Source organism: Patagioenas fasciata, chromosome Z (genome assembly GCF_037038585.1).
Source record: "Patagioenas fasciata isolate bPatFas1 chromosome Z, bPatFas1.hap1, whole genome shotgun sequence".
In the NCBI taxonomy this organism is placed as follows: domain Eukaryota; kingdom Metazoa; phylum Chordata; class Aves; order Columbiformes; family Columbidae; genus Patagioenas; species Patagioenas fasciata.
Genome location: NC_092560.1, coordinates 47,589,264 through 47,604,074, shown reverse-complemented (window position 1 = coordinate 47,604,074; position 14,811 = coordinate 47,589,264). Strand labels below are relative to the sequence as shown.

General features: G+C 36.6%; 1 protein-coding gene across 3 annotated transcripts in view; it reads right to left on the bottom strand.

Annotated features, from left to right (window-relative positions):
- Positions 1-497: 497 nt before the first annotated feature.
- Positions 498-14,811, bottom strand: part of FER (FER tyrosine kinase) — a 166,514-nt gene continuing 152,200 nt past the window's right edge. For all 3 annotated transcript variants that reach the window (XM_065860271.2, XM_071802506.1, XM_071802507.1), the window contains 2 exons: positions 12,883-13,005; positions 498-9,062 (listed from right to left, as the gene is read on the bottom strand). In XM_065860271.2, coding sequence (XP_065716343.1) covers positions 8,920-9,062; positions 12,883-13,005 — 266 coding nt within the window. In that variant the 3' untranslated portion in view covers positions 498-8,919. The remainder of the gene's footprint in view (positions 9,063-12,882; positions 13,006-14,811) is intronic.

Genomic DNA, 14,811 nt, shown 5'->3' with positions numbered 1-14,811 from the left:
TATAAAAGTAACAGTATAAGGCTAGGGTATGCCTTTAGACTGCTGCATTGTTCTTAACCAGAAACACTTGTAGATTTTGCTTTTCTGTTGGAGCACAGAATATGCAGATGCATACAGAATATGTCTAGCTTCTTCACACAATTCAATATGTGGTGTAACATCCTGCAAACTGCAGAGCTCCAGCCCTCAAGTTCTCAGCCTGTTTCAATGTCCTTTCCTTGCTGCCCACTAGGTTACTCATTCTTTCAATATCTTCTGATATACAAAAGGTAAACAAAAGTGACAGCCAAACTGTGAGTGAGGATCACACAGATATTAACTCCAGAAATTGCTGAAAAAATTCAAATAAAATCAATTTTTTTTCTCTCTGTGAAATAGAGTACTTTGAATTGTAGCTGTTCCCAAGAGCAATGCTACTATAGTTTGTCTTTTGCTTGATTACAGAAGCAAGTGAGTAAACACAACCTGTAAATACCAAATAAAATGAGACAGCTTGATACAGATATTTTACATTTATTGGAAGAGTACAGTAAAAAGGGAACTGCAGACTCCTTAGTGGTAACTGGTCCATAGGAAAAGACAAAGGACTATTAAAAAATGGTCTGCAGTTTACAAGAATACTAAAATTCTGTTTTGTAACAGCCTAAGAAAATAAAAAGTTAGCTGGAGATCAAAAGTGTAACTTTAAAGTGTATAAAAAAATTGGCAAATAAATAAAGTTAAATTGCAGATCTATTTAAAACTATAAAGGACAGACAACTGGCAACTGTATTACATAGTTATCATTTTCAGACTTGCTTAAAAGCCAGATAAACACACAAATGTTGTTTCCTTTTTATTTTATTTTTTTTTTTTTTTACATGTGTACTTTCGGGAAGAAGCACCCATTTCCAGTGTTCTGTATTATCAATCTGTTTCACAAATAAATTATTTTTAAACAACAAAGACTATAAAAGGTGCTTTACCTGATATTAAACTTGCTGGTGCATACTTTGGCACAAAACTGAACAGAAATCCAAACATTTTGCAAATGGTATCTGTGCCCCACTCAAGGTTATTACTGTCAAAAGTCTTGCTTGTGCTAGTGAACCAACCTTCCCTCTTTCCCCAACACTCCTCTGCCTTCAGCTGCTTACAGTCACACAAAAGTAAAGTAACACACGCAACTGAAAAAAACAGCAGTCCTATGAATTTTAGTCCAAGTTCGATCTCTGGAAGTCATTTGAATGTGCATATGACTACATAGTCCTTTAACAGAAGGGACAACACAGGTGTTTATTGCTGGCTTTCACTCCTCAAAATTCCTTTGTAGGAGTCTGCCTCCTCTTTGTGTCCCACATGATAAGCCTATGTAACCAATTTTTTACTATTGTATTTTTTTTTAGCATTTTAGTGAAAATTAGGTGGGAAGCTTGGTGGAAAAAACAAGTTAATTTGTCAATTACAGATAATAATACAATCGACAGCGGAAACAGATATGTTTCTTCTAGTTGTTCCGTCTATTGAAGACTTTGAATCTGTGACAATGCCAAGCAGGAGTGGAATGAAGGAAAATAAATGCAGATTAAAAATAAAAAAAAAATAATAATGCAGAGAATCCCCATTGAATAATACATTCTGCACTTCGTGATAAAGAAAAAAATGTCACTATTTCTCCCTAAGCAGTACAGCTTCAGGTGACTTCTAGGAATCAGCCACACTCAAAAATATGGCAAACTTCCAATTCCAGTAGGTTTAGTAGTGACTCATAGTGAGTGTAGGTGTATTATAAAGAGGGCCCATGTAGACTGTAAGACCTTCTCTATGGCATGCTGGCTGCATCCATGCTACATACCAGAATTGCTGACAGCACCTGAATTGGCTACTTGAACTCAGCAGTTCCCTTCCACGATAAGCTGAACAGGAAGGAAGAAGCAGTTCTACCTTCCTGATGAGTTCAAGTCAAATATAAATATTACTATTGCAGAGAGATCTTGAGCAAGGAATATACTGCTGTTCAAAGTGCACAACAGATTTTAACTAAAACAACTACTTTAGTGATATTTAAATTGCATTAAGCTGTATCAACTCAGACACCTAGTGAAAGATCAGTTCCTTGTAGACTTTTACTGACTTAGCAATGCTCATCTTCTGAAGTTGCAAGTCTCAGCACTTCATGGTGGTGGCGGGGGTATAATTAAGAGTACAAGTAAATGTTATGTGATGTACAGAAGACAAATTTCTAAAAGCAAAATGGATGACAATAATGAAAACTAATACTATCTGGAAAGTTCTGTTAAGAAGAAGGAAGTTTACAATGAGGTTTAGTTGGAATTTAGTTGTTGCTGTTAATTTTAAATATATTGTTTGGACCTGGTCTGACAGAAAAATCATTCCTTTCTCAAGGAGCATACTTAGCTTTATATTGTTCCCTAGCAGGAGTATGATGCTCTGTATTGTAAACTAGGAAGTCAGGAATGCTGTTCTTCCAGTGTCTTTTAAGATGTGGACAATTCATGATACATGTAACAACTAAGAATGTGATTTGAACGTGTTTCACCTTGATTCATAGTTACTTCAATTTTCATACAAACATGTTGCCATAGGCATCAAGTTACAGTGTCAAGACAATATTTTTGAGTCAAACAAAAAAAAAAAAAAAGGAATATTTGAACTTTTCTGTCACAAGATTAACTTTTTTGAACTATGTGAAAGGGCGCCATCTATGGTACATGGAACCATCAGAATTAGGAAGATGCAACAGGCCAGATTACTACAGCAGAGCTCAGCTAGAACTGTAAGGTTACTGCAGCCCTTACTAAAGAGCAGAAAGATTCTGTAAAATTCAAGCAAAAGATCAGAGTGAAGTAGCTTACATATCCAAGGATTATGCATTACCACTGCATTTAATAATTACGGAATTCTTTATATTTTGAGAAAGACAGAATTGTCTATACAAAGGCAGTAAAAGGGTTTTTTCTTTTTTTTAATGGTGGAAGATTCTAGCTCATACTGTCAACATAAGTAATCTAAAAGGAATCGCTGATCAATTTTTTTTTTTTTTTTAAGCATAATTGCCTTAGATTAATGAAGAGTTTCAATGGATAAGCATGTGCTGTCTCTCTAACCACACTCAGAAAACATAAGTTGTTATCTATAAACAATTGTAGTTCTAAAACTAGATGTTAGTTCCAAAGAGTAGCAGTTTAGGAACACTTTCTTCCAAGCTTTCTTTGCTATTAGCAATGTGAGTCCTACATCAGCATACCGGTTCACAGGTCATATTTACCTACTAACACAAAGCCAGTTATTGCGAGTTTTATCTACAAAACATTCAGTTCTGGGAGGAGAGAGGAAGAAAGAATGTGTTTCATGGCTCTTCTATGTTTTCACTTTATGACCTCAGTCAACTATATTGAGGCCCCTATTCATCAATTTTCTTGTAAGTTTTTGATTCAGAGAAGGCATATGTTATCTCAGATCTATAACTGGACTACTCTCTCATACATCTGAAACAGCTGCCAAATAACCATGCATGTAGCCAGCAATCTAAATAGTCCTTCATCTCACTAAAAAACAACCTCCAAACCATCTGAAAATTCTAATTTAAGTTCTGCCTAAATGATGTCTGAGAAAAAGGTATTCTCAAAGAGCTAATAATGTACAACTTCCTGAAAATGAAACAAGTCCATTTTAACACCCAGTTTCCACACCTGGACATACACTTCGGTTAGAATTTTAGGTCAAAGAGACACAGGGGCATAATGGACATATGAGGTAACTTATGATTATTGGTGGAGGTATCATTCCCTTAGAGAGAAGAGTAAATAAATCTCTGAACCGTCCTGTTTTATGGATTAGTAGTAAGGCTGAAATACAGACATTACTTTTGCTTATTTGACAGATAACCAAAACCAAATTGGCTTCTAGAGTCAATGGTGTGAAATTTTGGGGGATTAGCTGCTCATTTAAAGACAATATGTAGCCTCCAGCTCCTGTTGTATATGGTGCTTATTATAATGAACAACAAGACCCAGATAACTGAATGTGGAAGTTAAGGAAAATGTGTGAGTTACCAGGCAGAACTTGCTATACTTTTCGATGAGAGAGTCTTCCCTTCCTTGGTCTGACAGTAAAGTTCGTTGTTAATAATGCATTAATACACAAAGCTGAAAAGTATGTAGGAACTGGAAATCACAGGTGCATTGTCAGTTTTAGGAAAGAAACTGTAGTAATACTTGAAAAACTGTTCAGAATGTGACAAGTACAAGGATTCTTCTTCTGTTTAAACTTCAAGGTTTCAGTTTGCTTGTTTGATTTGTTTTTTCAGAAAGGAAAGCTATCTTAGGGGAATTCTAGTACAAGATTACAAAAAAACATGCTTTACTGAAGTCACTCTTAAAGAAGCTTGATAAGTTTCTGAGATTGATGCATTTTCCTCTAAGTTGTTACTGATGATTTTTTAAGCACTCCTATTCTCACAGTAAACTGGCAGAAGAAAACCAGAAGAAAACATCACTCTTAAAAACTCATGGTTGTCTGGAACTTCAGGAATATTGGACTTGCCCTTTATTTTCTAATTACTAATTGAAGTCCCATATTCTAAGAAGAAAAAAATATGTACCTCAGTTGCCAGTAGGGGAATTATTCCTTTCATACTATTCCCTCCACATACCCTGACTTGCCTAGCAAGAGTACTTAAGAAAAAAAATAACTGGTGGACTCTTAATAGCAAGCTATTTTATGCTCAGTCATAAAGATGTCACAAATCCAAGTGCACTGGCATAACAAACATTTCTATTGCCTACAAACAGGACAGCTATTATAGAAAGTGGATTATCTCAATTAGCCTGCTTCTTTTTATTCCATACTTAGAATGAGTTATCATCACTTGTGACAACCAGCCATTTTCAGAACTACTGCTCTTGAACACCATCTTTGGTGACACTTTACACACTAACTAGTCTCTTCAAAGACTTCACTGTTTCAAGTGCATGAGTGGCACTGACCTTTAGAGGAGATGACAGCAAGAATAATGGAAACAGGATTAGTAGTTAATTACTATTGTTAATATCCATGCAGCAGCACACCTGGGAAGGGGGGAGATAATTTTTAAATGCTTTTGAGAGCTGGTTATGCTGTCACTTCAGGAAAACGGTTTTATTTTTCTTCAGTATCTCTACAATGGGTGCAAAAGGCATAAAAATAGTTATAAGAGATAACAAATGGATAACTTCAAAGTCAGTTTCAGTGAGGTACAGTAAGCTTTAGTGATGCACTTGTAGGATATGTGTAAGTGTAAAAGCTGGTCAAAGACATGAATGAAAAAAATATTCAAGATTAATAACTTAATATTTCCTTACCCAGTTTTCTGTTTCTCTTCAATAAGATCAGGCTTACTTTATAAATTGCAGTTCTTACTGATATCCTTCTGGTGATGCATGTTCCAATAACAACTTTCAATAAAAATACTAAGCAACTGTACAAAAAGGCAGATTTTTGTTACGAAGAAATGAAATATAACTGTAGTTGCTAATTGAAAAAGTAGTTCATTGATTCGATCAGAAACTCACAAGAACACTTCCAAGAAAATGTCTTGGGATGCTGACTTTACAAGATCAAAGTTTGCTGAAGAAAGGTTTATTTTCAGACAAAACTATTTTACTTCCCATAACATGGAGATGTTTAGGAATCCTCATGATTTCACTGATGACTGACTATGAAGCTAACACGTGTGTTTCATTTTTACTGAAAACAAATTAAGGATGCATTTTTTGCACTCAAAACAATCTTCTTTAAAATGATGAATGCAATTCCTTGGAAAAATATGAAAAAAACTGATAAGCTGCTGAATTCCATCTCTTGTAAGAGGCTGAGGTATTTCTACTTGATCCTTGACAGTATTCAGAGTTTCTCCTATTCAACAGCGTAAAAAATTCAGGCTCCCCCTGGTTGTGACAGTGCCAGTGTAAGAACCTACATGAAACATTACACTTGCAAAAGAAACTAATTATTAACTTTTTTTTAAGTTCTCTAGGATGAACACAGTATATAAGCCAAATGACTAGTATCTGGATCTGGCTAACTTATGAATAATGCAAGACTAAGTCATCAAAAGTCCACAGACAGCAGATATGGTGGCTTTGGTTCTTTCTTTTAAATTTCATTGTATGACAGTTTTGTTTGTGAACTTCCCTGTGAGAAGTTTACAAACATTTTAAAACAATATCTATAGGTATGGATTCCATTTTCTAAATTGTGTAATTGCAATAACTACAAGGGAGAGATGATGAACAAGTTCTGCCACAAACTGCCAAATTAATGAAAAGAAAACAGTTTAAATAATCGAAGTGACATGCACCTGTGTTTAAATTTATTCTGTAACTATAAACTCATTCTGGTATTCTCCCAAAGAGTTATTATTTTTGAACTGAACTGATGTCTGCTTCAGGAATAATAATACATTTTATTGCTGCTGTAGAAATTCCATGTTTTAAAAAGTCTTTAAATTTAAACAGATATGAATTACAAATGTTAAATATTTCAGAACATATGAGTACAATTTTTATCTTTACGTGAGAGTCAGGATGGTGACTGGTTAATTTAAGACAAATAAAACAGTATTTTATTTTATAAAAATAAACCAGTATTTCTTTACTGTCAATAAGGCATATAGCAAAGAAACAGTTCATCCCTTTCACAGAAGAAGAATACGAACTCTTCAGAGAAGCTATGAATGGTGACAGAGGAGACACCATTATCCTTACTTGCAGACTTCAGTGATGGATACATAAGGAGCTACAGTTTGGATTTTTCCAAATGATTGTGGAACATTCCTTAAACCTTAGTACACCTGTATTTGCATTAGCATACTAGCAAATTAAGGCACAAACTTTGTGTACTACTTAAAAGCATACAAATAACAAGAATGTTTCCCACTGCTCTTGAAAAACGTCTTTGGGCTACTTGAAAGTACAGAACTAAGTAAAAATACGCAGTATGCTTTATAAGGAAGTTTAAATTTATGCCACCAAGTTTTCAAAGCACTATACATTCATAGGTATGTATATGCTTCCTTAGCTCCAAGAAAAAAAACACTTAAGATATGCAAGAAGCACACTCACCATTCCTTATACTTGGATACTGACAGTTTCACCTCAAATGCAGGTGATGTGCTCCAGCACCATCATTCATTGTTTTACTTGGACACTAACTGAAACGTAACAAACTCTTCTAGACTACATGTATTTTGGTCATACATATCCCCTTCACATTACCACTCAGTACTACTATAAACACACTTCAGAGAGCAAAAATGCTGTAGACAATAGAAAAGTTACCTGAACAGACATAAAAACATAATGTAGCCACTGACTTCACTACATGTCAATCCCACTGTAACAATAAAATATAGGGCTAATTAACATTTCAGATGCTGTGCTACATACAGTCCCTGTTTCTTACTTGCATTAGCAGCAACTGACATCCTTCGATCTGGAAAAATTTAGTTAATTCTTAGAAAAACGTAAAGCACCTTAACTCTGGAACTCAGACCAGGATACTCTAACTTGTTCCTGTTTCTGTGTTTGGCCCTAGAAAATAATTCCAGCTGCAAAGAGGACCCAGAGTAACAAACTGCCTTCCCTCTCTCCCTGCCTCCCCTATTTAGCAAGTTTTCGTTCCTTCTGACAGTATTTTTAAATATATATATATATATCTACACAAGGTTTTTCTTCCTGGCGGACTTTAAAACTTTCTTGCCCCTAGTCTTTTGAAATCTGATTGCAATGATTTATAAAAGTTAGTAGGTTAGTTTTTCTATTCTGCCTTTTTCAGCTGTTCAGAGGCTTTAAAAAACCCACTTCTTTATTTTGGTTTCTTCAACAATTTCCTTATGCCATACCAAAATAGTATTTTCCTTTGGATGCTATGCATGGAATGTAATTTTGATTATCATTAACTTTTGTAGGCTCCAGCTGCATTCTGAGAATTACTTCCAATTTAACAAAAAAAATAAGGTTCAAAAGCATATATAACGATTCACATTCTTTAACTTCTCTAAGATCAATGATATTCATTACCTGCTGTTAGTAGTCCTCTTTATGTTGGCCCACCTCTTTTACATATTCTTTGGAAGGCAGATGATTTGTAGTATTTCTTATCATGTGTAGTCAAGACTTGATATTGTATATTTTGTTTCTTAAATGTAAGTCACTGTAAACGAGATACATTACTGAACTCTGAAGGCTTTGTAGGAAGAAAAGGTGTGGCTGAAGTGAACCACATCAAAAGCCAGAAGTATTTACTACAGTATGGTAAGAAATCCACAAGTAACTCAGTTTTCTATGAAAGGAAATTCTGGATTTCACTGTACAGTAAGCACATTTGCATCCAGAATCTAACTGACCTTCATCCTTAATATGAAGTATCACTTAAAAATACCAGTTGCAGAAAGAATTTAAAAAATATAAAAATTTCTAGTTGAAATACTTGTCAAAACTGTCTTCATTTTTAAGGCCAACATGTATGACAGTCATCACATCAGAGTGCTGCTGGTGTTGACATACAGGACAGGGATAGCGGAGTGAGAACACAGCTTAAAATAGAAAACCTCTGAAAAATGTCACTAGCAGTTACTTGCTGTAAAACAGATAGAAGCCACAGTTCCTTAAATCTATAGTATGTGCTTTCCTATTTACATGTAACCTAAATGACAGTATTACTGTGACTGGATATATAGCATTTCGCAGTATATGTCTTTAATGGAGGTGTAGACATCATTCAAAATGCTACACATGTATATAAAAAATCCCCTTAATTTCAAAGTAATCCTAGAAGAATATTGCAAATAATGTTGTATAAAAGCATAGTGTGTGAGGGGAAAAAATTACTTCACTGGAAAGTAAAGTCCCACACATTGAGTTTTGCACTTGTTTATCACTATGTCACTTTCTTTTTGATTGAAGACAGCTCTTTCTGAATCTCATTGAATTTTGGCCGGTTTTCTGGTTTGTAGTCCCAGCACCTCTGCATTATTTTATATATTTCTTCTGGACATTTTTGCGGTGCTGACATTCGGTAGCCTGGTACACAATAGAAACAGGAGATAATGTTTAGCATTGAAAACTGATGCACATTGACAAATCTAAAATAGAAATAAGCAGAATTCAAAATCATTGCATTAAAAAGATCTTCAAGATAATACAAGGAAAGTCTTCAACATATAGTCTATACAAGGATAGTTATTAAGCAATCAAAGGTCAGGTACCAATGACAGTTAAGCTCGGAACGGTAATTTTTCAGTATTCTCATCCCTAAGGGCAGCAACCTGCATAGACTAATTTCCTGTATCTTGGGAAGGAGCTACCCCCTAGGTTTTAATTGTGTTCCATTTCCCCACACCACTGAGGAAATCAATAAGAAACATTAAGATGGGAGTTGGGCAAAAATGCCAGGAGGACTGCATGGATGAACAAGTTGCGCCTGGACAAATTCAAACACTAAGACAAGCAATGTGGGAGGAATAAAGGAACATCGTCTGAGCATCCAAGGATGAAGTTAGGAAAAGTAAAGCCCAAATGGAATTGAGTCTGGCCAGGGATGTAAAAGATAACAAGAAAGGCTTCTCTAAGTACAGAGGTAACAAAACAAAGGCTAGGGAGAATGTGTGCCCACTGCTGAATGAGGTAGGGCACCTGGTGAAGCAGGACAAGAAAAAGGCTGAGGTACTGACTGCCTTCTTCAACTCAGTCTTTACCAGTAAGACTGGCCTTCAGAAATCCTGTGTCGAAGAGACCAGGGAGAAAATCTGGAGCAAGGAAGATGAATGCTTGGTGGAAGAGGATCTGGCCAGGGAAAATTTAAGTAAACTGGACTTAAAGAAGTCCATTTGCCCTGATGGAATGCACCCATGAGTGCTGAGGGAGTTGTCTTGATGTCACTTGTGAGGCCACTCTCAATAATCTTTCATCCATCACAGTAAGTGAGAGAAGTGCCTGAGAACTGGAGTAAACGTCACTCCTGTCTTCAAGGAGGACCCAAGGAACTGCAGGCTGGTCAGCTTTGCCTTGATCTCTGGGAAGGTGATGGAACAGCTAATCCTGGAAACCATTTCCAGGCACATGAAGGACAAGCAAGTTCATCAGGAGTAGTCAGCAGGGATTTACTAAGGGCGAGTCATGCTTGACAAACCTGATCGCCTTCTACAATGAAATGACTGGCTTGGTAGATCAAAGGACTTCAGTAAGGCTTTCAACACTGTCTCCCTCCTGAAGAAGCTGTTAAAGTGTGGGCTGGATGAGAAGACAGTGAGGTGGATTGAGAGATGCCTGAACAGCAAGTCTCAGAGGGAGGGGATAAGTGGCACAAAGTCTTAGCTGGAGGCCACGAACTACTGATGTACCCTTTGGGTCAATACTGGGTTCAGTCCTGTTGAACATTTTCATTAATGAGCTGGCTGATGGGGCAGAGTGCACCCTCAGCAATTTTCCTGACAACACCAAACTGAGAGGAGGAGATGACAAGCCAGAGGGTTATGCTGTCATCCAGTGGGACCTGGTCAGGCTGGAGAAATGGGCCAAAAGGAACTTCATGCAGTTCAACAAGGACAAGTGCAAAGTTCTGTATCTGAGGAGGAACAACCCCAGGCACCATTAGATGCTGGGGTCTGTCTGGATGGGAAGCAGCTTGGCAGAAGAGGACCCAGGGGGGATCCTGGTGGACACCAAACATGCACCAGCAATGTGTCCTTGCTGCAAAGAAGAATGGTGTCTGGGGCTACAACTGAAGTGTTACCAGCAGATTGAGAGATATGATCCTTCCTCTCTACTCAGCAGTGGTGAGGCAACACCTCTAGTACTGTGTCCACTGCTGGGCTCCCCAGTACAAGAGAGACATGGACACAGTGGAGAGAGTCCAGCAAAGGACCTTGAAGATGAAAAAGGAGCTGAAGCACCTCTCCTATGAGGAACAGCTGAGAGAGCTGGGACTGTTCATCCTGGAGAAGAGAAGGCTCAGGGGGACCTCAGTGGGTGCAAAGAAGAGAGAGCCAGGCTCTTTTCAGTGGTGCCCAGCAACAGGACCAGAGGCAATGGGCAAACACTGAAACACAGGAGGTTCTTCCTGAACTTCAGGAAACAACTTTTTCCTGTGAGGATGACCAATCCCTGGCACAGGTTGCCCAGAGAGCTGATGGAATCTCCATTGTTGGTGATATGCAAAAGCCATCTGGGAATGGTCCTGGGCAACTATGTCTAGATGGTCCTGCTTGAGCAGGGGAGGCTGGACCAGATGACATCCAGAGGTCCCTGCAGACCTCAGCTAGTCTGTAACTCTGTGATTCTATGAACTGCTTATCACATGTAGCAGTCTGAGTTAATGACAGGCAGTGGACAGCAAAGTGAGTTGGCACATAGGTCTCTATACCCAAATGCAGCTCTGTGACTCCAGAGTTATTGCACAGGTCTCTGCATCTCTCTTTATAAAGCAGAGTATAAATGACACTGGCCTCATGCAACAGGTAAAGAGAAATATTTTTCCTTTTTTCTACTGAATGGATCTGATCTAGGTGCTGGATTAACACATGCAACTTTCAAAGGAGAACAGCTGCGCTCTAGGACACTTACAGACAAGAAAATACAAAACTATCTAAAACTCCTTTCCTTCACAAAGTTTCCCCTAGAAACTAGTTTTTCAAAACAGTGACTACTTTTTGTCCTTACAGTGAAGTGATTCTTTATAGTTATGTAGAATTGAAATTATCCTGGTTTAAAGCAAGCGTGTAAGTGACTAAATTCACTGAAGGTTCTTAACTGATTTTGTAACTGAGATTATAAGATCGGGAAGAGAATCTGGAGAGTCTTAGCTGACTACCCTAAGAGAAGAGCTACTATATACTGAAAACCAACAAAACAGGCTGACAAAGTGACAGTTCCACTAAAAAAATGAAAAAGAATTGCTGATTAGCCAAGAAGACTATTTTCCACATAGTATAAAGAGCTGAAAAAGTATAAACATGCTACTAAATGTTTGGATTTTATAAATTTCAAGAGATTAGTATTCTCAGTGATTCAAAACAGACTTTCAGTACTTAGATAGTTAGACTTGTTTTTACAAACACTCTTCTGTTCTGGAAAATATTGAACTTGTTGATTTGGCCTTTTAAGGGAAACTTTGATGGTCATCTACAGTGCTTATAACAAACACCGACAACGTGTATACATCAGCAAACAAATTGGGTTTTTTTTAGAAAATCGTTTAGCAGTTTTACTACCTTAGAACCTCTTCACAAATTACACAGCAGCACTATGTAGAGGAGGAACAGTTCTAAAATGCCACTAAAGATGATGAAAATAAATCAAAGTCCTGAAATCCTGCTCACAGTTACTTTCTACTTCAAATAAAAGCCTTGTGATTATTTTGTAAAAGAGAAATGTGGCTTTCAATGCTCAACTACCTTACTATTCTCCACCATAATTGCTAAAATGTTGTCTGAAACGCTTTAATATCGAAAACAGAATGATACAGATTTTTTTCTTCTGGTAGTTTAGAATATTTATACCTGCATTAGCATAATCTTAAATAATGCATTCTGGTCAAGCCTCTGCTTTGCACAACAGTAAAACCTTTCTCTCTGTCTCACCTTTTAGTTCCACAACAACAAAAGTCAGCATGCTATAAGTCTTCTGTGCTTTAAATCACTGGTCAGTATATTCCTTTTTTCAATAAGCTTGTGTATCACACTACTCCTCTCAGAAAGCTTGATACAGCAGAGAAAGAATCTGATACCATTTTCTGCTGAAGTTGCTGGATAATGTGTATGCTATTTCTTTGCTATTTTATACTGTAAGTACTACACCCTGATAGATCTATACAGCATTTCTTTGACTCTCTACAAATAACTACCTTTCTCGACTTGTTCTCGTGCTTGTTGATTGGTCATTCCAGGGTATGGACATACTCCTAAACTGAAGGTCTCCCACAAAAGGATTCCAAAGCTCCATACATCACTCTCAGATGTGTATCTTCCTAAGAAAAGGAGAGAAAAGCCACAGCATAATGTACAGATAAACTAATGTTTCATATAATTATGGCCCCAAATTCACTGTAAAGTGTTACACTGGCAAGTTTTAAGCAGAACAAAGCTGTAGCTACTAATAATATATTCTACAGATATCATGATCTCCTGTATTTCAAATGATAGGTTATTTTATGGTCAATACCTATGAACAGTTTAAGATAACTTAAAGTTCTACAATTTGAGAGAGCTTACCATTTCAGTTATGTCTCCTGTAAGGTAAGAATTTCTTACCTTCTTAATGTACAAAAACATTTTTTTCTCTTAATATAAAAGGACAGAAAACTCTCAGATGTTTTAGCCCTTGTTTAGAATCACTTCCCATTGAAAAGATACTTTAAAAAAATTACCTTTCCCAGTTCCCTAATATACCATGGCAATGAGTATTCTGAGAGGAGCTACCCTTCACATAGTTTGTAAGTGGCCTGGTTATCAGGCTTTAAGAAACTGTTTTCTGAAAAGGAAAGTATAGTTGCTTCAACTTGCTTAATTTGGATCCTAAAGAATGATGCACTCAATCATTTAAAGAAAAAGAAAAAAAATCCGGCCTGCTGGTTCCATTATCTGCGACTAGCAAAATAGATAACTGAATTCCAAACTTATTTGTGTAATGAGAGCCTTATATTATGGGAAAGAGATCTTGGAGCAGATATTTCTATGGTCCTGATGGATTCACATTAAGAAGGATGGATTCACATCAGAAACTTAAGCCTCCTAGCCTTTTGCAGCAGGATCTGTGAAAATGTTACCTCTGAAACCCATTTTCAACATTACCTTCACAATTTTTCATTACTCTTTTTCTTTGTTCCATACCGTTACGTTGCATATATGTGTCTTTATTCTTTAAAAGACACACTTGCTTGTGAATGTATTGTTTGTTCATCTCTAATCTTTAAGCAAAATAAAGCTACTTCTGACTAGAAAGAAGGAAAATACATGTAAATTATAGTGCCAGTTCGTGATATGACAACTGTTCTGATGTAAGAAACTTCAGTTTACTGTTAAACTAAGTATCACTTCCAGCTGCACTACATTAGTTTGTGTGCCTCGCGGATGGCAATTATGGACAGTCATTATGCACATTGTAGTAAGATTAGTTTTCTTGTCTGTGTATCAACTCTCTTCAGAATTTGGCATCCAGTAATTTTACACTTTTCTTTGACATCATTCAGCAGATACAAGATAGGTGATTAGTTGTTTTTTCTTTTTTTTTTTTTAAGTTCTGCACAGTTAATTATCTTTTCCACTGTGATACATCTGGGAAAAAAAAAAGAGGCCTGTTCATTCACAAAAAAATCCCCTCCAGACAGTAATTTATTAACATGACAAACAACTCAAAATATGCACTGGAAAAATACACATATTGAAGGTGTATTTTAATTTTGAGAACTGGAAGCAAAAATACCCTACACTTGGCCTAAATATATAATTTTAGGAGCTTTTCAAACATTTTTTTTCCAATTCCTGGAAGTGACAGAAATTATTTTGCTTCAAGCAAAAATAATGGCATGGAATGGTACTGAAAGGCAACGACTAAATGAAAGGTTCAACCTCACACAAGCTCCACTAGCATCAGGATTTTGCTTATGACTTCTGACCCATCTTCTGAATCACTCAGTTTGCCCTGACTTGGTTCTTAGATTTCGTAACTTGTGCTTTTTCTCTCTCTTTTTTTTTTTTTTTTTTTTGGTGACTGCTATTAATTTGTCACATACACTGAAACAAGAAGTGACTAAAAAATGAACTTTATGTAGTTT